The sequence below is a fragment of the Fistularia commersonii genome, chromosome 11 (assembly GCF_037954325.1).
Source record: "Fistularia commersonii isolate RoL2024-O1a breed Wild chromosome 11, RoL_Fcom_v1.0, whole genome shotgun sequence".
Classification (NCBI taxonomy): domain Eukaryota; kingdom Metazoa; phylum Chordata; class Actinopteri; order Syngnathiformes; family Fistulariidae; genus Fistularia; species Fistularia commersonii.
The window spans coordinates 11,580,181-11,607,123 of NC_141294.1; the positions used below are offsets into that span (position 1 = coordinate 11,580,181).

Sequence of the window (26,943 nt, forward strand, 5' to 3'; positions counted from 1 at the left end):
AGCTTGGCAAGCTGACTCTCCGTGTGGCTTGTCGTTTCAACGACATGGCTAGCGTGTAAAATAGCACCGGAAAGCCGAGGCTTTGTCCCGGAGGATGAAATGATTGAACACGCCACTGTTTTTCTCAATTGTCGACATTTTTGTTGGTGTTTTTGTTTTACATTTCCACTTCATGTCTCATATTGCCGCTCTGGATCCTTTCAGGGCTGAGCTAACCTCGCACCGCCCGCCTTCTAAGACAAAAGCGTTCAAAGGTAAGAATTTAAACATGCGTAATGGTTAGTTTGTATTATTTGGGAATGAACAGGGATTTTTGTATTTAAAAAACTCAAATTGACTGTCAAAACGCAGGCAAGCTTTATGAGAAACAAACGTGCCCTCCTGCTACATCGATTCCCCCAGCTGTGTCGCTAGATGTTCGGAGAACTCGACCAAATATAGAACGTCTATATCATTCTGCAAGTGCACGTAGGTATCCGTTATTTGTCATTATTATTGTACGCGTGTCAGTTTGTTTTTGACGTCTTTCTCTCGCAATATATGCATATATGCGCTTCTAAAATGCGCTGAATTGACCCACCTTGTAGTCCATGGACGAAAGCTTGTCCTCGACAGCGCGGAGTAGCAAGAACAAATGTGAGGGGGATCTTGGTTAAAGGTAAAAGGCGTTCATAAATACGTACTTTACGAAAAACATCAATTGTACTTTTACAGTTGTTTTTTTAATTGGAATTCGGTATTGAAAACATAGTAACTTGGGATTAATTAAATTCAGCAAACGGCCGTGCATGTCTTTCTTACTTAATTAGATATTGATGAATGGTTTAAAACAGCCATACCTTGAAATGACGAGGAGGGTCGAGACAGGAGGCAATACTGTGAATTGGTCACTATGATATTAAAATCAAATAATCCAAAAGCATACAGTAAGAAACTTTCTAAAATACCAAAAGCAATAGAATTTTAAAAAAAAACAACAACCTTATGTTGCGTTCTTTATTAGCATAAAAACTAAAGATCAAACTGGTGTGGCAGAGTCAAAGTTCCTGTCTATTAATGCTTGTGAAATGCATCTTACTACCACCCAAGCTAAATAAAATGGACCTCGCTTAGTGAAACCTCTTTGTGTTTGCTCTGTGGCATCTTTGTCATCTTGAGGCTCAAGAAAATGATGACATTTGAAACCACCACACCACATTTATAACATGTGCCAATGATATTAAAACCCCTTGTACTATGGTAAATTTACAACTACATTATGAATATCAGAATATTGTTTCCATATTGCTTGAGATTTGTCAGTCCATTTTGTTAGTGCTCGAAATGATTTTGACTAAACATCATCTTTTTGCTGTTAGCGAGGCATTTAGAAGAAGGACAGGGACAAATACAAGCAAAGGGATGTTGTCCCTGCTATAACAACTAGCGGACTGATTTGTGTTCACTACATTTGTTATTGTTTGTTTTTCAGAAATGCAATGGTAGCAAAATGAATGCAGAATAGTTCTCTATTGTTGCCCTTCTAGAACCCATGATAGAATGATAGTTGTTACATATTAACGTAACCTTCTATAATCCATTGTTCTGGCAGCTGTTCCATTTCTGCAGCACAGTTGGATGGATTTCCCCAGAAGTCAGTCAGCCTCCTGTTTCATTACTCACTGTCTGTTTTATTAAAGAACCAGCAAAACTGAACAAAACAAAAGCAGCTAACGCCATGGCCCAGCTTTTTAAAAATGTACAGCGTCACAAAATAATATCCCTTTTACATAAAGATACTGCCTCAGCCTCCCTGGTAAGGTCTATTCAGCTGTGCTGGAGACAAGGGTCTGCTGGATCATTGAACCTCGTATCCAGGAGGAAAAGTGTGGTTTTCATCCTGGCCATGGATCAGTGGATCAGCTCTATACCCTCGGCAGGGTCCTTGAGGGGGCATGAGAGTTGACCCAACCAGTCTCCATGTGTTTTGTGGATCTGGAGAGGGCATTTGACCGTGTCCTGTGGGCAAGTCTGTAGGGGTGCTCTGGGAGTGTGGGGTACCAAACCCCGTCATACGGGCTGTTTGGTTCCTGTAACATCGATGTCAGAGCTTGGTCCACATTGCTGGTTCTAAGTCGGACGTTCCTACCATCACCTATGGTCACGAGCTGTGGGTAGTGACTGAAAGAACAAGATTGCGGATACAAGCAGCTGAAATGAGTATCCTCCGCAGGGTGGCCGGACTCTCCCGAAGAGAGGGTGAGAATTTCGGTCATCCAGGAGGAGCTTGGAGTAGAACTGCTGGTCCTCCGCATAGAGGAGCCAGATGAGGTGGCTTGGGCATCTGGTCAGGATGCCTCCTGGATGCCTCCCAGGGAGGTAGTCCAGGCATGTCCAACTGGGAGGCCACGGGGAAGACCTTGGACAGGCCAGAGAGACTGTGTCTCCAGGCTGGACTGGGAACGCCTTCTTGGTCCCCCCAGGGGAGAGGGAGTTCTGAGCCTCAGTGCTGCCCCGCGATCCGACTCCAGATAAGTGGGGGAAGACGGATGGATGGACATAAAGACACAATATTGCCATTACGATTTTTCTCCGACCAGTCAGTTGTCTGAAGCAGGAGTGTGTCTTGTATTTGTATCAATCTCTCTACGTCTTGGAACTTGGACAAGTACGGCTACTAAATATGCATTAAGTTACCAGGAAATACTAGTAATGTTAAATAAAGCAAAGAAAAGCATCACAGACCTAAGTTAATTGAATGTACAAAAATACAACTAATGTGCAGTCTACTGGTCCGGATTTCTGTGTCAATCCCAGCCTGTCTGTTGCCATAAAAAATGTCTACTGAAACTATCTGGTCAGTGTGCACTCCCAAGTCTTTAAAATCGCTAACAACTATAAAAGTTGTGTAGTGTCCATCCATCCAACTATTTTGTGCCTCCTCATCTCGAGTTGGGGTGCAGGCTTCCGTCTTCCTGGCTGCTTAATCCAGCCCTTTCAGGGGAATCCCGAGCCATTCCCTGGGCAGCCCTTCAGCATGTCCTGGGTCTTCCCCAGATCTTCCTCCTAGTAGGATGTGCACCTCACCAGGGGAGTGTCCAGAAGGAAATGACCAGATGCTTGAGCAACCACATCAGGCTCTCTTCAATGCAGAAGAGCAGCAGTTTAACTCTGTTGCCCTCCTGGATGGCCAAACTTCTCACTCTATCTCTGAAGGAAGAGCCCAGACACTGCTGAGACAACTTATTTTGGTCACCTAAAACCATGATCTCTTTGATCAGTGAGCTTTGGAAATGTACATCAACCTGTAAATCATGAGCTTTGCCTTTTGCCTCAGTTCCGTCTTTACCATGACAAACCAATGCAGACTGCGTTACTGCTGGTGCTGCATCGAGCCGCCTGTCAATATCACGCTCCATTCTTCTCTGTCGTGAACAAGGCTCCTAGATGGTTGAACCCCTTCTCTGGGGGGATCTCAACACCAATCCAGAGAGGTTAAATCAACTTTTTTCCAGCTGAGAACCATGGTCTTGGATTTTGAGGTGCTGATTGTCATAGTCATTATATTTCATGTTCAGCTGCAGAATACTCCAGTGAGAGCTGGACACAGTCTGATGAAGCCACCAAATCCGAATCCTCTGCAAAAAGCAGACCCAATCTTGGGGTCATCAAAGGAGACCCATTCATGCCTGGGCTGTGCTTAGAAATTCCGTCCATAAAGGTTATGAACAGAATCTGTGACAAAGGGTTGCGCTTGGCGGAGTCCCAGAAAGAATCTGACAATAAGCCAGCAACACATAACAGACTGAAAAAACTGGTTGTACAGGGGCCGAACAGCCTGTATAAGGGGGATCAATATCCCATATTCCTCAAGCAACCCCCCACAGGACCCTCTGACAGAGACAGCCAGTTCCGCCTTCCAAGTCTACAAAGCACATGTAGGCTAATTGAGCAATCTCTTACGCATCCTCCAGGACTCCGCTAAGGATTTAGAGGTGGTCCTCTGTTCCGTATCCAAGACAAATACCACACTTCTCCTCCTGAATCTGATATTCAATTATCCAATGACCAAAGCCATATTACGCTGGCCTGCCAGTACCTATCAGATGGCTTTGGAAGGCAAAAATGCCTGATAGGACATCTTCTGCTTCATGGCATCTCTCAACAGTGGTTTCCACCAAGGGTTTTGGGGGTCATCGCAAAAGCATGTATTGACCACCTTACAGCTCCAGCCTGCCACCTCAACAATGGAGGAACAGGATATGGCCCAGTTGATGTATACATATATGTATGTGTTTGATGTCTCTTCTCTGAAATGTTAGGGCAAACTATCATCCTACACCTTTAGCAACTACAATTTGACAACTGAAAAGGGGAATGCTGGAATTCAGGTTCAAGCAGAAACAACTTTAATTATAACACTGAGGCTGTTAGCATAAAAGACTAATTCTGACATGCTCTGTACTAACAGAACATTTGAAAGTATTGCCATATGTAATGTATCACATTTCCTGATTAAAACCTGAAAACGTGATAAGATTTGTCGGTCTTAATATTGTAAAATTTTGCCTGCTGGACCTTCGGTTTTCGATAGTACCATCCTGAACACCCAGTTGTTTGATTCACTTGTAAAGACACATTTCAGAAAAATAATAAGGAAAACAAAAAAATTATTATTCAAAGAGACTGTAAGCAGCAAGAAGTAAAATAGTACTATCATGTTACATATAGTATTTGACCTGATGCTAAAGACATTGAAAGAAATCGAGGGAGAGAAAGAAGGATAACTGAAGTGGTGATGGGGACAAGTAGTTGCAAAGAATGATGCACACAGAGGACCAAATTAGCAGCAACAGCACAAGCCCTGCTGCCTGCTCTCACCCAAATAGTCCCTCTTGGGGTTTTGTCCTTTAGGATTCTCTTGAAATTTAAGTGAAACTGCCCCATACCACCGTCTGACACAGTATTCGAGTGCTCATCCTCTGCAGAGCAAACGTATAAGGAGCTTGCAATGTCACTCTTGAACACAGTGCTAAGATGATGATGATACAAGACGAGGGCAATGAGCTATTACTATTTGTCATTGCAAAGAAGGAAACAATGAAAAGTGAGTGCTACAGATCAGCACTCTCCTGTAAACCAAAAGAAAACACACTCAAATAGTTATGTCAGTAAAAGAGCTTTCTGAGCGTGGGCTCTGACCACAACAATATCCCTTTTTAATGGAAGTATATTGCTGCCCGTAACACTATAAGTGATTCAGCTCATAATGAAATTATTGTTATTTAGGTCAATCAATTAACTGCTTAATCTTTTAATACATAGTTTGTTTTGCTTTATCTTTTAATACATAGTTTGTTTTGGTGAGTCGGGTCCGTCACAGATATTTGTCGAAAGTCTTCTTTTCATAGAACTGAAAACCATTGTACGTTAAATTTGGTATTATTCAAAAACTGAAATAATGTTAGGTGGTACAGTCGTGCAGTGGTTAGTGCTTCCGGCTCACAGCACGAATGACCCTGGTTTTATTCCCACAGGGGGAGGTTTCTGTGTGGAGTTGCCTTTTCTCCCTGTGTCTGTGTGGATTTCCTCCGGGTTCTCTGTTTTCCACCCATAGTCCAAAATCATGCAGGAGGTTAATTCAAATAAATTGGAGAAATTGCCTAGATGAGGGAATGGGTGCTCGTCCCTATATGTGGCCCTGCAATCAACAGGCACCAGACCAGAGTGTACCCTGCTGAATGACAGCTAGGATAGGCTCTAGCATCCCCTAAGTGCAGGAAAAGCGGTATGTAATGGATGAATTGATAAAATTTTACATTTTAAAATTACGTTTGGATAACTATTTTTTTCATTGGTCAAGAGGCGAGACCTTTTAAGCGGTGTATGTAAATATATAGTACAGTCAGGTTTCTGTATAAATGAAGGAGAACTGGTTTTACCTACATAAGTATGTAGGTAGCTCAGTCTTTTCCTACTCTTAGGGCTTATGAAAATATCAAACATGTTTGATATTCTCGTAAGTCTGAGCGACACATTACCACAAAGACTGAATCAACCAAGGAAATCTGGTAGACGAACAATTGCCTGAGTCGGATTGGAAGCAGTGACGTTAGTTGTCAGCTGTATGGATGAACACCAATGGCAAAGGACGCCAGAATGGGAAGCCCAGAAGAGGAGCGGATGGCTGTACTGTGGGCAGAACAGCCCAGCTTGTACGATGTTAATTCTCCTGCATATCATGACCGAGTGGAGAAGGAAAAGTGATAATATTTTACATTATTTCAGGTGTCCTACTGTTGTTGGAGTCACTTGACTTTATCCGTTTGTTATTTACCGCTTATTCTACTTTGGGACTCGGGGATGCAGGATGATATCCGAGCTATTATTGGGTAGAGGCAGGGTACACCCTGGACTGGTCCCCAGTCAATCGCAGGGCCCCATACTAACAGACAACCATTCACTCTCATTCACACATCAGGTCAGCTTTCCCAATTTGTCCATTTAACCTGCTGCATGTTTTTGGACTATGGGAGGAAACCCACACAGACATGAGGAGAGCATACAAACTCCACATAGAAAGGTCCCCAATTGGAATTGAACCAAGGTCCTTCGTGCTGTGAGGCAAAACTACCCACTGCTATCCCCCTTCAGTCTATATTTATCAAATTTTTATTTTACATATTTATAGATGTTCATGTGCTCTGGGTTGCTATGCTACCCCTTGTGCCCTCCAATTGCCTCTCAGGGACAAATAAATGTCTCTGATTTTGATTATTAGACTGAAATAGCAGAGGCTCTGCAAATACCCAGTGAAAACATTGCATGGTGGCAAAAAACTGCTGAAGGAATCTAGTTTTAGTTTTCCAGTTTTTTCAAAATCTTTGCAAAGACATGAGACCCGCAATCTTCGGTCTAAAGACTAACTCGAAGAGCTGAGACTCTCAAAAACTACTCTTAAGGTGTGAGCTGGTATGAGATGTTTATCTGAGTTTTACTGGAGTCGTGGCAAAATCTGTAGTCTTAAGGTGTAAGTCCAGCAGAAGGATAGCCCGACTTAATCACACCCATTTTTAAACACAAATTATCATTGATATCTAACTGTTTGTCAGATGATTGGTGGGTCAGGGTCAAATAAGGGAATTAAAGACAAGAGTTAAAGCTAAAATTTGACAAAACTCAAATCAGTAGGATTCTAACAAGGGTTAAATGCTGTGGTCCAATTTTGCAGATGTGATGTTTGTCTGACTGAATGTGATGAAAAAAGCAATTTCTATTCTAGTATCATCGTGTCATTCCCAGTATACTCTCTGACCAATTTTCAACCCTAGCTTGTCCGTGGGTTTCTTAGTTATGGCCTGATTGGAATGTTATGTTACAGCCAACATTGTAATTGTTATAAGTCTAAATTTAATTACACCATTAAAGACTGAAGGAAACTTAATGGCTGTTATTTTCATTCAGTCTTTTAAGAATTTTCAATCGTGTGTGTGTGTGTGTGTGTGTACGCGTGTGTGTGCGTGCGTGCGCGAGCATGCGTTTGTGGAGTGGGAGATATTGTATGTGAATATATTAGTGGGAGGCAAAGTGGTTTTAGCCATATTGTTTTTAAAAAAGGAAGCTTGATATATCTTCCCTCTAGACCTGTGGAACTTGATGGCTGCTTGATCAAAGTAACCATAGAACAGTTATCAAGGGGGATGATATATAACAAAATTGTATCAGGCCATTATCTCAAGCATCATCTGAGAGTCAGATCTCAGTCAAATAAAATCCAGATATTGCACACTTTTCAAAAATGTTACCTGCAAAATACAGTCGCAGGCCAACTGTAGCCCTCGGTCCTTTTTTAATTGGGCTGCAGGAGATCTTATAAATAGAATAGAATATGACTCTCATTGAATGTTGCCCAATCATATTGCACTTATTACTTTTAACACCAAGGGGAGCTACTGTTGAACAAGGCAGCTGCTCTACCAAAAGAGGACTGAAAAAAAAAATTCCGCAGGTCACCAAACATGGCTGAACTAAAGAAACCCAAGGTAGAAAGTGAGTGCAGAAAATTTCAGACACAGTGGAAGAATGAATATTTCTTCAAAGAAGTCAAGGGAATGTGTGTCTTGTTTGATTTGCAATGCAACTGTGACTGTGATGAAAGAGAATAATGCACAACAATACTACATAACCAAATATCAGGCCCACGTGTCCTACACTGGTGCTGAGCAAGAGCAGAAAGTAAAGCAAATGGCAACTATCATGCAGGGTCAGCAACAGTATTTCTTCGGTGCCAAAAAAATCCAGGAAAACTCTACAATAGCCAGTTTTTGAGGTTGCTCATTTTATTGGACAACATGGAAAGCCTTTCTCTGATGGAGAATGCATTTAACTGCCTCATTAAAGTCACAGAAATAATTTGGTCAGAAAAAGTACAGGACTTCAACAATGTCAGTATATCCAGAATCACCATCGTATGCGTGTGTTGCTTGCACAAACGAGTTCACGTCACTGTGCACAGCGCATTAACTGCAAAATCAGGTGAACTCAACTTTCCTTAGTGTGAGGCAAATTTGATTGGTCTGTGATCAAGTGACATTTTCCATACTTTTGTCACAAGTGGCATCCAATCAACCACCCTAGCTGGATGATATCTGAGAATATAAACCTCACTGCTAGTAAGTGGCCCAGCCCCTCATATTTTTTTCTGTATGTGACCCTCAGTGAAAAAGGTTTGCACACCCCTTCCTTAATTCATTTCCAGAAAGTTGTTCTTGCCACTCTGTCAACTGCTATTCTCCAAGTTCATGGTACACGTACAGTATACAAAGTAAAAACCTTTACAGCTGATTTTTCAACCTACTTATTTTTAAATAAATCAACCAGAACTGTATCCAGTGCTCCTTTCACTGGCTGTAAGATTGGTGCAAAAGAAGTGCTTTGCGCATGCTGTGAATTGGCTTTGACAATTTGCCACTTACAGTGTCTTGGCATAGGCAAATTGCAGAGGGCATTTGCATGTGTCCCAGTGGGAGGAGGTGTACAGTTAGAGAGATTAAACGGCACCTCTGGTACAACTGAGCCAAGTATCTCCATCCTCCATGTGGACTGGAATAGCTTGCAGAATGCTTCCTGAATGCCTGCTTCACAGCCTGTCTCCTGTCCACGCTTGATTTCACTTTATTTTTGCTGCTGCATCAGTTTCAAAGAAATACTACACAAACTAAGATTTTTGACCCACTCTGCTGCTTTCTGACAATTTGGCTCATAAGATGAAGAAAGGAAAGCTTGATGCTGTTCCCTGCATCAATATGCAGATGAAGGTAGTTTAGCATGTTCAAGCAGGTCAATAGTAACAGAGATTGCAGTCATTGATTTGACTGTGGGCTGAAGCTCTGGCCTTATATGGCTGAAATAGCAGAGAAAACAGAAACCAAGGATAGGAACTCACATTCATAACATTTTCACTCAACTGCTATTAATTCATTTATGTATTTTGATTTTATTTTATTTTTCAGGAAAGACAGAAAACAAAAAACACATAACCAAAACATTATTTATAGCAGTGAACTGTGTTTGTTGTTTTTTTTTCCAGCTACAATTCTCACTGTCATCCGGAACAGCACTGAAGTGCTGCATTTTGAATTGTCCTTGTTGTGACCTTGAGTGATCATGTTCACTGCAAAAGACAAACCCAGATGTCAGTTACATATAGTGCTTTGCTGGAATATCAAAAATAGACCAGGGACTCAGCCTAGCTCCCTCAGGATGAACAGTTAAGGAAAAAATGAAGCAAAAGACAGAATGGTAGCAAAAGCAACAGTACAGAGAGCAGGTATAGAAAACAGTTATTGTTAATTCACTTGAAAGTTTAGCTATCTGTTAAAACAGTTATGTTTGCAATTATATCTTTTGTTTTTATACTTCTAGTATTGTCTTCTTTTGTACTTCTGTTTGAGGGGCATTTGTGGTCCTAGCCTGTTGCTCACAACGGTAATGTAAACATCTTGGGTGGTTCGTGTGTGTGTGTGTGTGTGTGTGTGTGTGTGTGTGTGTGTGTGTGTGTGTGTGTGTGTGTGTGTGTGTGTGTGTGTATATGCATATATATATATGTGTGTGTGTGTATATGTTTGTATAATACACACACGTATGTATATGTATATATATACATATGTATGTGTATATGTAAAATGGTCAGGAGGAGATTCTGGCCCACTATGCAACGGCTCAGTAAGGGAAGCAGTGCTTCCCCAACATTTTGTACAGAGTTGAGGTCGGCACTGCTGACCTCAATTCGACACCTTGTAGCCTTGTAGCAGAAATACCTCAGAGACCTCTTCAACCCCATTGAAACGCCTTCCAATGAGGAAGCAGAGCCAGGGGACTCTGGAGCAAACACACCTTTCCCTAGGGCTGAAGTTGCTGAAACAGTCAAAAAGCTCCTCAGTAGTGGGAATCCACTGGGTCGTTGAACCTCTGATCCAGAAGGAGCAGTGTGGTTTTCATCCTAGCTATGGAATAGTGGACCAGCGCTATACCCTTGGCAGGGTTCTCAGGGGGCATGGGAGTTGGCCCAACCAGTCTGCATATATTTTGTGGATCTGGGGAATGCATTTGACCGTGTCCCATGGTGGGCTCTGGGAGTGTGGGGTGCCAGACCCCATCATAGGGGCTGTTTGGTCCCGGTATGATCGATGTCGGAGGTCGTCCGAATTGCCGGTTGTAAGTCTGACCTGTTTCCAGTGAGTTTGATTCCACCAGGGCTGCTCTTTGTCACCGATTCTGTAAATAACTTTTTTGGACAGAAGTTCTAGGGACACTCAGGGGTGGGGGAATCTGGTTTGGTGGCTGCAGAATCAATTCTCTGCTTTTTACAGATGATGTGGTTCTGTTGGCTTTGTCAGTCCATGATCTCCAGCTTTTACTGGAGCGGTTCGCAGCCGAGTGTGAAGCGGCCGGGATGAGGATCAGGACCTCCAAATCTGAGACCATGGTGCTGAAATGCCCACTCCAGGTTGGGGTAGAGGTTCTGCCCCAAGTGGAGTAGTTCAAGTATCTTGGGGTCTTGTTCACGATTGAGGGAAGGATGGCGCGGGAGATTGACAGGCAGACTGGTGCTGCATCTGCAGCGATACATGTGTATATATATATATATATATATATATATATATATATATATATATATATATATATTGTGTGTGTGTGTTCACATATGTTTGTAATTCCAATAGAATAAAATTAATTCCTTTCAAAAAAGTTCTAACATGGATATTTAGTATGCTAGATTGCTCGTGTCCCCAGCTGCTTGTTTTTTTTAGCCACTACTTTGATTTAACCACTCAATGACTCACTTGTCCTCTCAGTATGCAGATTAGCGGAGCTGAGAACACCAATCTTTCTTTTTTTTCTATGCGCATCCTCAGTTTAATTGGTCTTGACACCCAGGGAGAGCTACAGGGGATTTAAGGTTAGGAAAATATCTCATTAGTTTGCCAAGGTAAACAATCACTATTCCCAAAGGTGAGAATAAAGACCTGCACCGATTAATCACAGGGTTGCATTGTTTACACAAAGATCACTGCTGCATTACAGGCTTGACTAACACTGTTTATTGTATTAGGAATCTTTTGCCTTCCATAGGAAATTAAAGCTTAAAATTGTTTCAAAAGAAAATCTTGTCTCTCCCCTTGTCTTCGTCTCTCCTTTCCTAGTCTTCCTCTTCTCTGTCAGAACCACCTGCTCCATTCTACAACCCCCTCCATATCCTATTCCAAAGTCCATGCCAGGTGGATGACTCATTGCCCCCTCTGAGGTTGGAGGCCATTCAGAGATTGAAGGTGGGTCCCCAAGATCAGCAGCTATGCGGGCTTCAGTCGCAGGCTGCAGAATAAGTGTCGGTGCTCTACTTAACGGGCTCCTGGTCTCAGTGGTGGCAGCTTTGCTTTGGAAATACTTCAAATTGAGTGAACATGCTGCCCTGCTTGAAGAGGAGCTGCACATGACACAGCAGTCACAAGAGCTCTCCCAGGCTCGCATTGACTATCATCTCGCCCTGCAAGCTCTACATGAACACGGCACCCGTATGGTGTGCACAGGCAAGATGCACACAGATCGCACTTGCCGCTTTGACTACCTCTGCTACTTATCCGATGCAGAAGAGTTCGTGTTCTTCCACTCCAATTCGTCCATCATGTTGCCTAACCTGGGCTCGAGGCGCTTTCAACCTGCCCTGCTGGACTTGTCCTCAGTGGAGGATCACAACACCCAGTACTTCAACTTTTTAGAGCTCCCAGCTGCTGCTTTGAAGTTCATGTCGAAACCTGTGTTTGTGCCAGATGTGACGCTGATTCTAAACCGGTTTAACCCTGACAATTTAATGCATGTATTTCATGATGACCTGCTCCCAGCTTTTTATACCATGAGACAGTACTCTGACCTGAGTGATGAAGCTCGCCTGGTGTTCATGGAGGGCTGGGGTGAAGGCCCGCACTATGATCTTTATCGACTTTTAAGCAGCAAGCAGCCACTTTTGAAGGAACAGCTGAAGAACTTTGGAAAGCTAATGTGTTTCACGAAATCTTACGTTGGCTTATCCAAGATGACCACCTGGTATCAGTATGGCTTTGTCCAACCACAAGGGCCCAAGGCTAACATCTTAGTATCAGGCAATGAAATACGGCAATTTTCTTTGGCTCTGATGGATAAAATGAATATCACAAGGGTTGAGGAAGTGGAGAAAGATGGAGCGAGTACTGAAGAGGAGAAAGAGAGGAAGGATGAATATATAGTTGTTTTCAGTCGTTCAACAACAAGGCTTATATTAAATGAACCCGACCTAATCATGGCACTAGCCCAGGAATTCCAGATGAGAGTGGTCACAGTTTCCCTTGAGGAACAGTCTTTCTCCAGCATTGTCCAGGTGATCAGTGGCGCATCCATGTTAGTCAGCATGCATGGAGCTCAACTTATTACCTCACTCTTTCTACCCAGAGGTGCTGCTGTTGTAGAACTTTTCCCCTTTGCTGTGAACCCAGAGCAATACACCCCTTATAAAACCCTTGTCACCCTTCCTGGCATGGACCTTCATTATGTTTCCTGGAGAAATATCAAGGAGGAGAACACCATCACCCACCCAGACAGAAGTTGGGAACATGGAGGCATCAGTCACTTGGAGAAGCAGGAACAGGAACGGATATTAGCAAGCAAAGATGTCCCGAGGCACCTGTGCTGCCGCAACCCAGAGTGGCTTTTCCGAATCTACCAGGACACTTTGGTAGACATCCCTTCCTTCCTGGAAGTCCTCAGAGAGGGAATAAAGACCAAGCCAATGTTGAAAAAGTCCAAACCAGCCAGCGTAGTTCATCCAGGTCGGGTCAGAGAACCCCATTGTCAGACATCAGTCCAAACTACCAGTGAGGCTAAACTGTCAGTATCGTGGCAGATCCCATGGAATCTGAAATACCTAAAAGTGAGAGAGGTTAAGTATGAGGTGTGGATCCAGGAGCAGGGAGAGAACACCTACATGCCTTATATCCTTCCCCAACAAAACTATACGTTTTCTGAAAACATCAAGCCTTTCACCACCTACTTGGTTTGGGTTCGGTGTATTTTCAACAAGAACCTTCTGGGCCCCTTTGCAGATGTTCTTGTTTGCAGGACCTAGTTGTTTGTTGCTTGAATTTATTAAAAAAACGTGATGTTTTTAAGTCTTGTTTTTTTCCTGACAATCAAATTTGAAAGGTTTGATTACATTGTGGTTCGTCAAGGAGCACAATGGTCCAATGGTCAGCACTCTTGCCTCAGAGTAAGAGCATAGCAGGTTCGACCCCAGTAGCTGACTGTGGCCTTTCTATGTGGAGTTTGCATTTTCTCCCTGTGCCAGCGTGGGCTCCTTCCAGGTTCTTCGGCTTCCACCTACAGACCAAAATCATGCAGTAGTTTTAATTGCAGACTTCAAATCGTCCGTAGGTGTGAATGAGAGTGAGTGGTTGCAAGTGTCTGCATTAGACCCAAGTATGGGTCCAGGTTGAACCCTGCTTCCAAACCCAATGATAGCTGGGATTGGCTCGATCCCTCAAATGACCCTGTGTGCAGGACAAGAGGTACTGTAGATAATGAATGACAGAACCCATGATCTGTTGAAGCTGCACAGTATGAAGTGGCCCAACAACAGACTGTTGAACATCTGCACAGTGTTCTCTTCCAACAAATCAACTAACACAATAATAATGAAAAAAGGATGAGAACTCAAAAGAAAGATGGAAAGAGAGTTTGTCTCTTGTACCGGATGTACGAAATGCAGTATTACATGATATCACGTCTGTACTGATAGTACCAGACTTTAAATCCGTAGATCTATTTATGTGCACAATGTTTAGATGGATTTTATAGTCTATAAAACACTGGTCATTCAGCGCTCACAATGGGGTTTCAAATAAGGAGGTAGATTTTTTTTTTTTTTTATTCCAGCAATTTTATCATTTTCTAACAGCCCCCATATAAGATGTGAGACCCATGGAAGAATATTTCAGGTTGTTCGCCACATATTCAGTTTATTAATTATCAACAGAACCTAACCAAAGCAAATATATTTCAACATACTTTCTGCCAATTATCATTGATGCCATATTGCATTCATTTCTGATGTGGGTAAGAGTTGGTTAGCTTAACAAACAAGCACACTACTGTTCATGTTTCGATCTCTTATTACTGTAAAGCAGTTAGTATGCAGTTGGAGTCAAATTATACAATATTTATTGACAATTACAAAATATGTGGCCATTGAGGATAACAGTTCTATGTTTAAGACTTAATCACAGTAGAGCACCCAGTTATTTGTTTTAAATTCCCAGTTTTTACATTTATTTTCATTGTAGCCTAGTATGATCCAGTGTACTGCTGAATTGGAATGAAAGTGATGTTTTGTTTTGCCAGAAGATGTAGTGCTTGTTGGTTAGCTAGTAGGGCTGTGAAGACTTGATTTATTTATTTGATAGAAATTTTATATGCAAGAGTTATTACGTGAAAAGTAGTACAAATATTCCAAGAGATGATATAAGGAATGGCAAATGACAAGAAATCCACTGTCCCTAACATTGTCAATCTGTTGTGTTGCAATGATGTCACTTACTTTTATTTTCTTGCATCTTAATATCCCTTAGTAGGCATCTAAATGTGGAAGTTTCATCCTATTTTGGGTTGAATACTGCATTAGATATACAGTGTTTAAGTTTAATTTGAACATTAGCCATATTTCTCATTTTGCGTTTCTCAAAGTGCCCATCTGTTGACCAAGATACATTTAAGAGATTATTTAGAGCCACTCTCATGTGTGCTTGATATGCGTGTATTTAATTTGTTGGGTAGATTCAGCCCATTATTTTGTATGTGTTCAGAGAAATGAGAATATCCCTGTTTTTTTCCATTTGCAATTGTTGGAGTTTTTGTTTTCCTTTCCACAGCTGAGATGGAATAAAGATGTTTATTTCTTACAATGACAGTCTGCTGTATCAGTGTTGCCAATTTTACCTTTCTTTTTCCCCCTGCCAATTAAAATAAAATAGATGGTGATAAATAAAATTATAAATAAGTAACGCTCCATGTGCAGACAAGACATTAAAAGCATGCTAAAGTTTGTTAAGCTCCTATGTTAATTAAGCCATTAACTGACTTCTGTTTTTTTTTTTTTCAAGGAAATGGCTTGAATCACAAAGCATTGCATCAAATTAATACATATTCCACCTTTCACAGTCAAATTTTTGAGGATTTTATTTGCAAATTATGGTGGAAAATAAGTATTTGATCAATAACAAAAGTTCATCTCAATACTGTGGCGAGCAGGGGTTTAGCAAAGCAACAATCTGAGTCAAGGATAAATTGCTCTTTAGAAGATGGCGTTAAATTAACAGACAGGGGACAGTGGAAACCCAGGGGGTGTCTCTTGCTGCACCAACAGTTAGCCTGAGGGTGCAGTCCCCCGTTATGGTAACAAACAGCGCAGGTTAGTGTCACACATTGTGTTCACAATGGGTCCTACGGCATTGGCGAGGTCCCTCCTGAGTGGGCTTAGACGTGGGGCTGGTCTCCTGTGGCCAGTTTCGAAACTTGCTCTCTGATTGGAGTAGAGGTTGGTTCGGGGCAAGTTTGCCTCTTTGCAGGACTACGACGTGACTCCTTTGCACTAGTTTCATTCTACACACAACATCTTGACGGTTTTTCTAAAACAGTACACGGCCCAACCCAGTGGCTCATCAATTTGAGAGAGAGGCCCTTTTTCCTCACTGAGCTGTAGACCCACACCTGGGCCTCGGGAACAAAATCCTCTCCACAACAGAACACGTAATAGGCTCTTTCCTGTTGGGAACCCACCTTCGTGAAAGCTTGCCTGGTTAACTTGTGCACCCCCTTGAGTTATTCTCTGAAATGGTACAGGTAATCCAAGCCAGGTCAGCCCTCCACTTCAGATTCAGGTGGAGGCCCAAAGGCCAAGTCCCCAGGCTTGCGTAGTTCCCTCCCAAACATAGGTGCTTTGGGGGCGCATTTAGTAGACTCATGGACTGCTGACCGATAAGCCAACAGGACTCGAGGTAAGTGCAGATCCCAATCTCGGTGCTGTAGACTGGTCAGAATTGTCAGTTGGGTGGCCGGGGCTCGATTAAACCGCTCAACCAATCCGTCTCTCTGAGGATGTAGTTGTGTTTCCCGGGTTTTCTTTATCCCCTGGACCACCCCTGGTCACTGTAGCTCCTCCAGCACCCCCAAGTGGCACCACATCTTGTTCACCAAATGCTCTGCCATGGTAATGGCACTCTGGCCAGGAACCCCAAATGCCTCTGGCCATTTGGTGAAATAGTCCATGGCAACCAGGAGGTAGTGGTTCCCTCGATCTGTAACTGGAAAGGGACCAAGGATGTCAACAACTACATGTTCCATGGGGTTGGCTACCTGATACTGCTGCAAGGGGGCGTGGGAGCACCACGTTGGTCCCTTCTGGCTGGTGCAAGCGTTGCAACAGTGCAAAAAAAGCTCCACTTCCTGGCGGCATCCAGGCCAGTAGAGCCAGGCTCGAAGCCGCTGGAGCAAAGTGACCTGCCCCCATAGAGCCATGGACCAATTGGAGCACCTGTTGTCTTAGTTTCCTGCAGGGGTCAACGTAGGTGGATGAGGCCTTCACAGGTCACAATGTTGGTCGGCTACAGAGCCTTTGTCTCCAACCAAAAGCTCACAATGAGTAACGCAATAGTTCTTCTCAGGACGGCTGAGAGAACGGCCAAAGAACGCAATGACCTGCTCTTCCTGCTCCCCTTCCTGGGACAGCACTATGCCAAGACCCACATTACTTGCATCGGGTTCCACAATGAAGGGTCGTCGCAGGTCAGTAAAAGTTAAAACTGGGGCCCTGATAAGTGCAGATTTCAACTGGGAGAAAGCATGGGCACAGTTCTCCCGTTCTTGGTCTGCACGTGCAGGGTGTTGGCAATGGTAACAAAATCCTCAACAAACCGACAGTAGTAGGAGTCCAGGTCCAAGAAGCTTCGCAACTCACCAACACTTCGGGGAATAGGTCAGTCCCTTACGGCTGCTACTTTGATGGGCCAGTAGTTACTCCAGCTGCACTCACCACATGGCCCAAAAAAGATGTCTCTCCCCCGACTAGGTTGCACTTCTTTGGGTTAAGGTGAATGGCAAGGAAAACATCCTTAAGATTGTCCAAGGCCCCCTGGAACTCTGCAGAATGGACCAGAAGGTCATCCAGATAGACCACACACCGACTCCCATGAATATCGCCCAGGACCCTCTCCATGTGGCGCTCAACCAGGGCTGTCCAGGGGCTGGTCGAGGGCTCGATAATCCCCGCCTCCAACATCTCCCTTATCTTCCCTTCAGCTGCAGCCCTCTTGGTGAGTGGTAGACGTCGGGGACGGAGGCGGATCGGCTGCGCCCCCATCAGTAGTTATCGATAATCAAACGCCTGCCTAGTCTCAGTGGACGATGGCTCTGGGGTTGCTGGATTGCTTCCTCAGATGGCCAGAGTTGAGATTGTTGGCCCTTGGGCTGGAGATGAGGTTCGCCGCAGTCCGTCTTCTCCAGTAGAATGGAGTGTAATGGCTTCTGCACCCAGGTAGTGTTTCCCGGGTACATCAACTACAGCCCCACATTTTTTTAGAAGATCAAGGCCAATGATACAAGGATCCTGAATTCTCGCAAGCCAAAGTTTATGCTTCACACAGCTGGAAGCAACAGTCACAGGGAGGACCTTCCCCCCCACCATCTTTGTGAGCTGTGGCAGTGGTGATGCCTTGGTGGGTGCATTTCCAGCCCTCGCGTTCAGAATCGGCAGTGTCAGGAAGGACCCCAGGCCGGATCAGCGAGATGGTTGACCCTGTGTCCACCAGAGCCCGACACTGGATGCCATCAATGTCACAGTCCACATACAGTCCTTGGTCTTGGCCAATATGATTCAGCTGCGGTACTGTTCTTAGGAGAGGAAGCTTGGCGTTCTCATCCTCTGCCTTCACTCTCCGTCTTGACGGTCGCAAGGTCCCCCTTGGGGCCTGGCGGCCTGCACTTTCATCCTCACTCGGTTCACATTCCTCTGGCAGTTGGTCTGCTGCCGCCCATCCCAGATGGGAATTCCCTATCTCCCAATACCTGTAATACTCTTTCACCTTCACCCAGAGCTTCAGCCAAAGTCTTGGTAGCATGTAAACTGATATGTTCTTTAAGGCGGGGAGGCTGGAGCCCCTGAACAAAAGCATGAAGGGGCAGCTCACCCTGTCCAGTAGCATCAAAGGTTGGGTTTCCATGGTGTGCATAAGTCTGGAGATCCACTGCATAAGCTCCCAAGTTCTCCCCCCTTCTCCTCTGAAGGGTTGCAAGCTGGTTCCCAGCACCCCCAGAGAAGAGCCGGCGACCAAGCCACCGATGCAGGGCCCTTTCTATGGCTTGGAAACTAAACCATTCCTGTGGATGCAGGTCTGTAAGGATTTGTCGTGCCTTATTCTCCAGGGAAAGAGCAACCTTGAACTGGACCACCATCTGCACTTGAATGAGGTATGTCTGTGGGGGGCTCCGCCCCATCGAAGCAGGTTAGCTTGGTCACAGCCCGCTGCGAGGTAATTAGAACTTCCGGGGCAGATGACATGTTCCCGGCCATGGTGATGTCTGCTGCCAATGGCGATGAATGGCTGATGGGGCATTTTCCAGGCGTTATGAGCAAACTGACCCTGTAATCAACATCCATTCCATGGGGGCTGTTCCTGGCGTCCTCCAGGAAACAGTTGACACCACTGTAGTCCTGTAATCCCCAAAAAATGGGTTGTTGCCACTCGCACAGCGTGATTCACCCTCAGGCCGCCACCACTCCCCCTCGGGCCGCCGCTGAGCCTCAGGTCGCTGCCACTGTTCATCCACCGTTGATCTTCGGGTCGCGGCCGCCGGTCATCCTCAGGCCGCCGCCGATCCACTTGTCGCATCACTGTCTTCCAAGCCGCTGCTCTCGAACTTCCGGGGCCTCAACACTCTACTCAAGAGCCATCTGATGTTCTGGTGGGAGCACCATATCCTCCATTTCTCTGAACATGGTTATTAATTTTCAATTCCATGTCTGACACCAATGTGGCAAGGTGGGGTCTAGCAAAGCAACAATCATTGCTCTTGCTAACGGAAGGAAGTTTTCACTCAAAATCTCACGATACATGGCCCCATTCATTCTTTTCTTCACATGGACCAGTTGTCTTGGTCCCTTTGCGGAAAAACAGCTCTAAAGCATGATGTTTCCAACCCCATGCTTCACATTAGGTATGGTGTTATTTGGATGCACCTGAGCATTCTTTCTCCTCCAAACACAAGTTGAGTCTTTACCAAAAAGTTCCCTTTTGGTTTCATCTGACCATAGGACATTCTCCCAATCCTATTCTGGATCATCCAAATGCTCTCTAGAATTTATTGCCTATCTGTATATTTTATATATATTGTCTATTTTATACAGTTTTATATTTGTATTGTCCAGGACTACAGATGGAAATTAGCTATGAGCTATAATCTGGTACAAACATCTCTGCCTCTGTGCTTAATGTATTTGTACACTGTCCTAATAAACTTCTAAACAAAGAAACAAACAAACAACCTTTACACAGGCCTGTACATGTACTGGCCTAAGCAGAGGGTCACGTCTCGCTCTGCAGGATTTGAGTCCCTGGCGGCATAGTGTGTTACTGATGGTTGCCTTTGTTACTTTGGTCCCAGCAGGTCACTATAGCCATTTCCATCCTTTTTGCAAAATCTACCACCATCTGTCCCTCTGCATTCCTATCCTGGATACCAAATCTGCCCATCACTTCTTCAACATGTCCATTGAAGTCTTCACCAATTACTACTGTCTCATCAATGGGAATATTCTGCATCACTTCATCTAACTCATTCCAGAACTTCTCTTTCTCTTAAAATTCACATCCCAACTGTGGGGCATAGCCATTAACAACATTGAGCATCACACCTTCAATTTCCAATTCCAGACTCATAAGTCTATCTGACATTCTTTTCACCTCCAGAATGTTCCTAACAAAATTCTCCTTCAAGATAACTCCCACTCTATTTCTCTTCTTGTCAGTACCATGTGCATGCCACCACATTGAAAAGTCAATTCTGGCCTTTCAAGTTTTGTACCTTGTGGTGTATTCTTGGTATTTACTCTCACGAAGTCTTCTCTTTATGGAAGACTTACTGTAGATACTGATACACCTACTTCCTGGAAAGTGTTCTTCACATGAGTGGATGTTGTGAAGGGGTTTTTCTTCCCCGTGGAAAGGATTCTGCGGTCATCTTCCACTGTTGTCTTCTGCTGATGTCCAGGCCTTTTTGAGTTCCCAAGCTCACAAGTGCACTTTTTTTTTTTTTATCAGAATGTACCAAACTGTTGATTTAGCCACTCCTAACATTTCTGCTATCTCTCTAATGGATTTCTTCCTTTTTTCAGGCTCAGGATGGTCTGTTTCACCTCCATTTAGAGCTCCTTTGATCGTATTTTGTGTGTTCACAGCAACAGCTTCAAAATGCAAACGCAATACCTGGAATCAAATCCAGATCTTTTAATTGCTTAATTGATGACAGATTACTGAGGGAAGAGCCCATGCTACCTTGTTATTTTTTTGCAGACTTCTGAGTCAATTGTCCAATTACTTTAGGTCCCTTGAAAAAGAGGCAGCTATGTAATAAAGAGGTATAATTCCTAAACCCTTGCTCCAATTTGGATGTGAATAATCTCAAATTACTGCTGAGAGTCTGCACTTCAACCCCATATTGATTATATAATTGTATCCTGAATGTGTTTTCATAAAAAGTTAAAATAAAAATACTTTTGTCACTGTCCAAATATTGTGTGCATAATGTTTGTGTATATGTATATGCACATGCACATGCATATGTATATGTATATGTATATGTATATGTATATGTATATGTGTATATGCCAGACTGAGATTGTTCGATCAGAGGAATTATTTTTAATATATTGGTAGATGGATACTGGAATTGGAGCTGCCAGGCAGGAGGTCTCATCTAAGACCAAAGAGAAGATTTATGGACATAGTGAGAGAGGATATGAAGGGGAAGAAAAATGTATCTATATGTATATGTATTGTAATATGTACAGTACATATACATATATATGTATATGAATTGTATATGAATCTCACTATTTTCACAACAGTATGTTTAAACCATTACCACGATAAGCTGCAAGCCTATTGAAGGATAAATAAGAAATGGGAAATCTTCGCACCTCAGGTTTGCTAGTCAGGTATTGTTTGGTATCACTTAGAGGTACGGATAATTCCAGTGAGATATGCATTCTGTACGCCCTTTTGCCCCTCCGTCAACGCACTCTGTTCTGCCTTTTAACAGAAACACGCCGAGGTGAGGAAAGGCAGAGGGCTAATCTGTGTGTTTGAAGTCAGAGTTTTGCCTCATTAACTGTCTTTCTCCTCCCATCATAGTCTTTACTTCGTTGTTCTCTCCCAAGCACTCACCCTCACAGGTCTTTGAAACTAAAGCGCTCCCGTCTCTCTATCACTGGGTTCTCTGCCCTGCCCTTTCATCCCTGTTAAAAGATTGGGGTGACATTAGCGAATTGGGCAATCGTTGATAGCACAGGGGATCCTCAACCAACCTGCTATGGCGCTTCGACTTCTAGTGAATAATTTGAAGAATAAATTTGGTCTTAAAGCAGAGATCAATGTAAAAATCAAACATGGGGAGCAAACTTGTTTGGTGCCACTCAGGTGCCAACAGTCACTCTTTGGGTACAGCGCTCTCTCACTTTTGCATTTCCGTTTTTTATTGTCTTTTTACCCTTCAATATGTCTCTAGAACAGGGGTAGGAAAACGGCGGCCCGCGGGCCACATCCGGCCCGCTGGTCTTTTTAATCTGCCCCACCAAAGATCGGTACAGAATTCATACTTGATGTGAATGATTGGATCGAGTAATGTGGGAGATCGAACTGGAGATTATTCCATTTTTGGAGATACTTGAGAATTTTCCTGAGCTGAATGACACAAATTGGGTTTGTGCCAGGCTTGTGCTATCACTGCTAGGATATCTATTGTGTGTTCATCAAAATAGCCCCAGGTTTCACACGAAGTGAGTATAAATACATTAAAAAAAACTATATTATTAAACATATGTATTATATGTACGGTGTTGTAGTGTCATTTTCGTTGGTGGTGTGCCCCAGGATTTTGTAGATGTAGAAAATGTGCCGCCGCTCAAAAAAGGTTAAAAATAGCCTTGACTGTGAGCATACTGATACACATGAGTGAGCAAGACATGAAGCTACAAGGGAAAAACTGGTTTGTCCATGAAATGCAAGCAAACGCCAGAGCCTTCAAAACCAAGCTGGTTTTATTTTCAAAGCAAATGTCAGATGAGTCTAATATGTACCATTTACAGATACGTTTTTTTTATATTTATCGTATCTTGTGGTGACCCGGCCCATCTGTCAAATTTTAAAAGTCAATGTGGCCCCTGAGCCAAAAAGTTTGCCCACCCCTGCTCTAGAACATGAGGCAGACTCCTCCAATGACAGTGCGTGGAAGAATAAGGAAAGCCATTATATTAAAGGTGAAATTAGACTTGGTTAAAAGGGAAAAAGCAGCGGCAAACATTGGCTGCATTGAATTTATATCATACTGTGCTTTTATTTTTGTCAATTTTTGTCATTTTCTCTACTCTTACTATATTCTCCCATTCATTTTCCTATGGCTTGGTTCTGTTTCTTGATATATGTGTGTGACTTTAGGGTCTTTGAGGTTAGGTATGTGATTTAGGCTATTATCGTTCCGACAACGCCATAAATTGCCTCACAATGGTTGATGGGAACCAATCTCATTAGGAACTCTAGAACTCCTGTAGACCGATTCCCTAAAAAGATTTGCAGCAGCAAATATGACTTCAGGGGACTTCACTTTTGCTTATACAATTCAAACATTACTGGTATTGGGATGGTCTAAGAGTGAATCTGAATTAAAACTAGTATTCGGTAGCAGAGGTGTGACAATTTGTCCTGTTTACACAAATGTTGCCACAATTTAAACTGGCGGCTTAAAAGTGCCTCTCATGTCTTTGAGCAGATTAACATCTCAACACCATGAATTATCTGTCTGTTGCTCTCCATTGACATCACATGACTCCATCCACAGTGCTGCAACGTTGACCAAAGTAGAATAGAGAGACTACATATATGCATATTCTGTAGTTCAGTTGGTAGAGCAACTGTCCTTCAAATGGTTCGCGGTTTGATCCCCACCTTCTCCTGTGTGTCAAACTGTCTTTTTGGAAAGATGCTGAACCCTAAGATGCAACTGGTGGCCTGGTTAGCGTCTTGCACGGTAGCCCATAACAGTATGTCAATGGGTGAATGTGATCCAGTGTGAGGCGCTTTGGAACTGCAAGGTGATTAAAGTGCTATATAAGTGGCCATCATTTACCATGTATAGGAATTTCATGCAATTATATGAGTAGCTTTTTGGTAACCTCTCCTTTTATTGTGTATTTAGCTGTATTGCCTATATATTTACATGAAAACTAAGTTGTTGTCTTGGTTATCATTTGCAAACCACAATTACTCAGTTGGGAGACCGTGAGTGTGTAAAGATAAATCATAACCTAGTTTATGTGAGCAACACCCATTATGTTATTTACCTTTCATTTTCACAGGAAGAAACTGATTGATTGCACAAGTGACCTTGGTTTGTCAATTATCCACTGGAAGGGGTGAAATATGGATGTTCTCCCTGTCCCTTCATGTGTTCTCTATTCACTCTTGGCGCACTCCAACAAACCAACTGTATACTGGGAGAAAATCCAAAGGCTCTGAATTAACTGTTGGTGAGATAAGAGTGAATGTATGTATGACAGTATATTGCATTGGATCATCCAGGCATGTTACCCAAAACTCTTTACCCCATACCAAAATGAGAGTCTCCCACATCTCCTATCATCATCAAATATGCCGATGACAACAACCGTTGTGGGTCCCATCAAGGTTGGGGAAGAGGAGGGATGCAGGACTGGGGACAAGAAGACACAGGTCTTTAGAGAAGAAAACATGGACACCTGTCAGCTCTGATTGCCTCTCGCCCTCCCTGAGCCTCCCAGTATGAGTTGACTCATGAACATGTAACCACAATATTTATTGATAGTCACTTACGTGTATGAGGGTGACTTTTTGAGCCAGTCCCTAGTCTGGATAAATGCAGCAGGTTGTGCCAGGAAGGCCATCTGGCGAAAAACCAAACATGCAAATTGAATCCAAGACTGATACTGGATCAGCCGAGGCCCGGGTTAACAATGGCCACCATTGGTGTCCAGGGTACCAATGTCTACTAATATTCCTGTGCTGCATTGGATGTGGAGGATATTGATCTTTACTAGAATGGCATTTCATACCTTTGTGTGATAAGGAAATGAAAAAAAATGCTCATCATTGTGGAAAACCTCATTCTGGAATAATGTGTGTCTTTGTGTCCATTGTTGTAAATAACAGACCTGCCAGCATCATCTCTTAAAGGTGTGATGGATGACCCTGGGGACATCTGCTTTGCTCTCCACGTTTTGGTTTCTTATGGCCTCATGTGTCATGTAATCATCACCTTTCAGTGTCAAGTTATCCTCACCCCTACGTTGTTCGCCATCTATCATCTCCAAGCACTCTGGGGTCATTGCAAATATATTTTTCTCTGTGTCAAAAGAGCCTGAGAATCCATGAATAAAAAAAAAAAACATCATTTCAGCAAGGACGCCATTACCAAGCATAACCACATATGGAAATACATGTCAGGAGGAGAGCTCAAGAAAAGGGGCCTTGAAAACCATTTAGAACACTAACAGTATTCTGATGGCTTATATAAAAAAGAAAGTGGCTACTACCTCTGTCAAATATGCTGCCTTTTAGCATATTTCTCATAATATCCCATAAGATTTTTTCTAAGGAAATAGTAGGAGAAGAAAACAGTATGGATTTGTGTTCTAACAGACAGCATATTAGCAGTGCATGTTAAATGAAGGGGACATTTTAATTTGAGTTATGTCACCCCATGTTTTGGCAATTAATCTGCAGAACAACAGTTTTCAGTGTTCTTGCACATCATACTGAAAGCACCTCTGGAAGAAATATGCTGTGCTCAGTTTGTACTTTGTTCATATTTCACTGTAATATGCCACAGAATGTAACTTGACACACATAGCTTTGGGTGTAAGAAATGTGTCATCATTGCCTTTGAGATATATTATAATTTTTTCTTGCATTACATCATGGACTGTGACATGGTGATTTATTCATCATCAGTAATTCCCAGGTACTTACCTATAATTAACATAAGAAAGAGTTTATTGTAATTGTAGTTCACTTACAAGACCACTCATACCATCACATCACAACATCACATGCTGGTCCCCAGGAGGAGGAGGGGAGATTGTGAGGATTCTGATCATCACTGTTCTGCTTGCCAGAACGAAACAATGCAACAATGCAAGTCTGCAAGTTTAGGAATCTTGCAGATTATGCTCTCCAAATAATCTCAAATAGAGTTGCTTACATTAAGCCTACAGTTGTCTCCCCTGTGGTCACCAGCTGTGGGTAGTGGCCAAAAGAACGAGATCACATATACAGGGTCTCTCCCTGCGGGGATCTTCTGTACACTTCCTTGATGAGGTCTTCTGTGCACGTCCCATCTTGGGATCTTGGGAAGACACACTGTAGGGAGTATGTCTTCTCGGCTGGCAATGCCTCTGGATTCTGGACAAAATGGCCAGGGAGATGGAAGTCTGGGCCTCTCTGCTTTGGCTGCTGCCCCTAAGAGTCCAGCCACAGATGGCAGTAGATGGATGGTCAACCTCTAGACCAGTGGTGGGCAAACTGTTTGGCTCAGGGGCCGCATTGACTTATAAAAGTTGACAGACGGGCCGGGTCAGCATAAGATACGATACATAAAAAAAAAAAAAAAAAAAAAAAGCATTAGTTAACAGTACATATCAGACTTGTCTGACATTTGTCTGAACATCATTTGACTTTTGCTTTGAAAATAAAACTCCTACGTTTGCTTGCATTTCATGCACAAACTGTTTTTTCCCTTGTAGCTTCACAACCAACTCATTCATGTGTGTTAGTATGTCCACAGTAAAGGCTATATCACAAAGCTAATCTGTGTCATTCAGCTCAGGAAAATTCTCAAGTGTTCTCAAGTAGCTTCATTGATTCAATCATGCAATCATTCAAAGTAAGTATGATTTCTGTAACAATCGTTGGAGGGCCGGATTAAAAAGACCAACGGGCCGGATTTGGCCCGCAGGCCGTAGTTTGCCCACCCCTGCTCTAGACACACTCAATCTTTTTGCAGACTTTCAAGCTAACATCCTTTACCCTGCAGAGCCTCCGTCAATTTGCACTCTTGTCTGCTTTGCCTTCAGCACAT

The 26,943-nt window shown here is 43.2% G+C and overlaps 1 protein-coding gene across 2 annotated transcripts; it reads left to right on the forward strand.

The window, feature by feature from the left end:
- On the forward strand, positions 1–15,467 carry pomgnt2 (protein O-linked mannose N-acetylglucosaminyltransferase 2 (beta 1,4-)). Of its 2 annotated transcripts, XM_086154925.1 has the most exons (3): positions 1–254; positions 352–468; positions 11,685–15,467. In XM_086154925.1, exon 3 carries the CDS (start codon positions 11,834–11,836, stop codon positions 13,634–13,636), a length of 1,803 nt encoding a protein of 600 aa, XP_086011051.1. In that variant the 5' UTR covers positions 1–254; positions 352–468; positions 11,685–11,833; the 3' UTR covers positions 13,637–15,467. The 2 variants fall into 2 exon arrangements, with proteins under 2 accessions (XP_086011051.1, XP_086011050.1); XM_086154924.1 differs by lacking the exon at positions 352–468.
- Positions 15,468–26,943: the final 11,476 nt, after the last annotated feature.

What these genes read in the sequence shown, in the direction of transcription:
- pomgnt2 (XM_086154925.1), top strand. Translation starts at nt 11,834, where the DNA reads ATGCGGGCTTCAGTCGCAGGCTGCAGAATAAGTGTCGGTGCTCTACTT.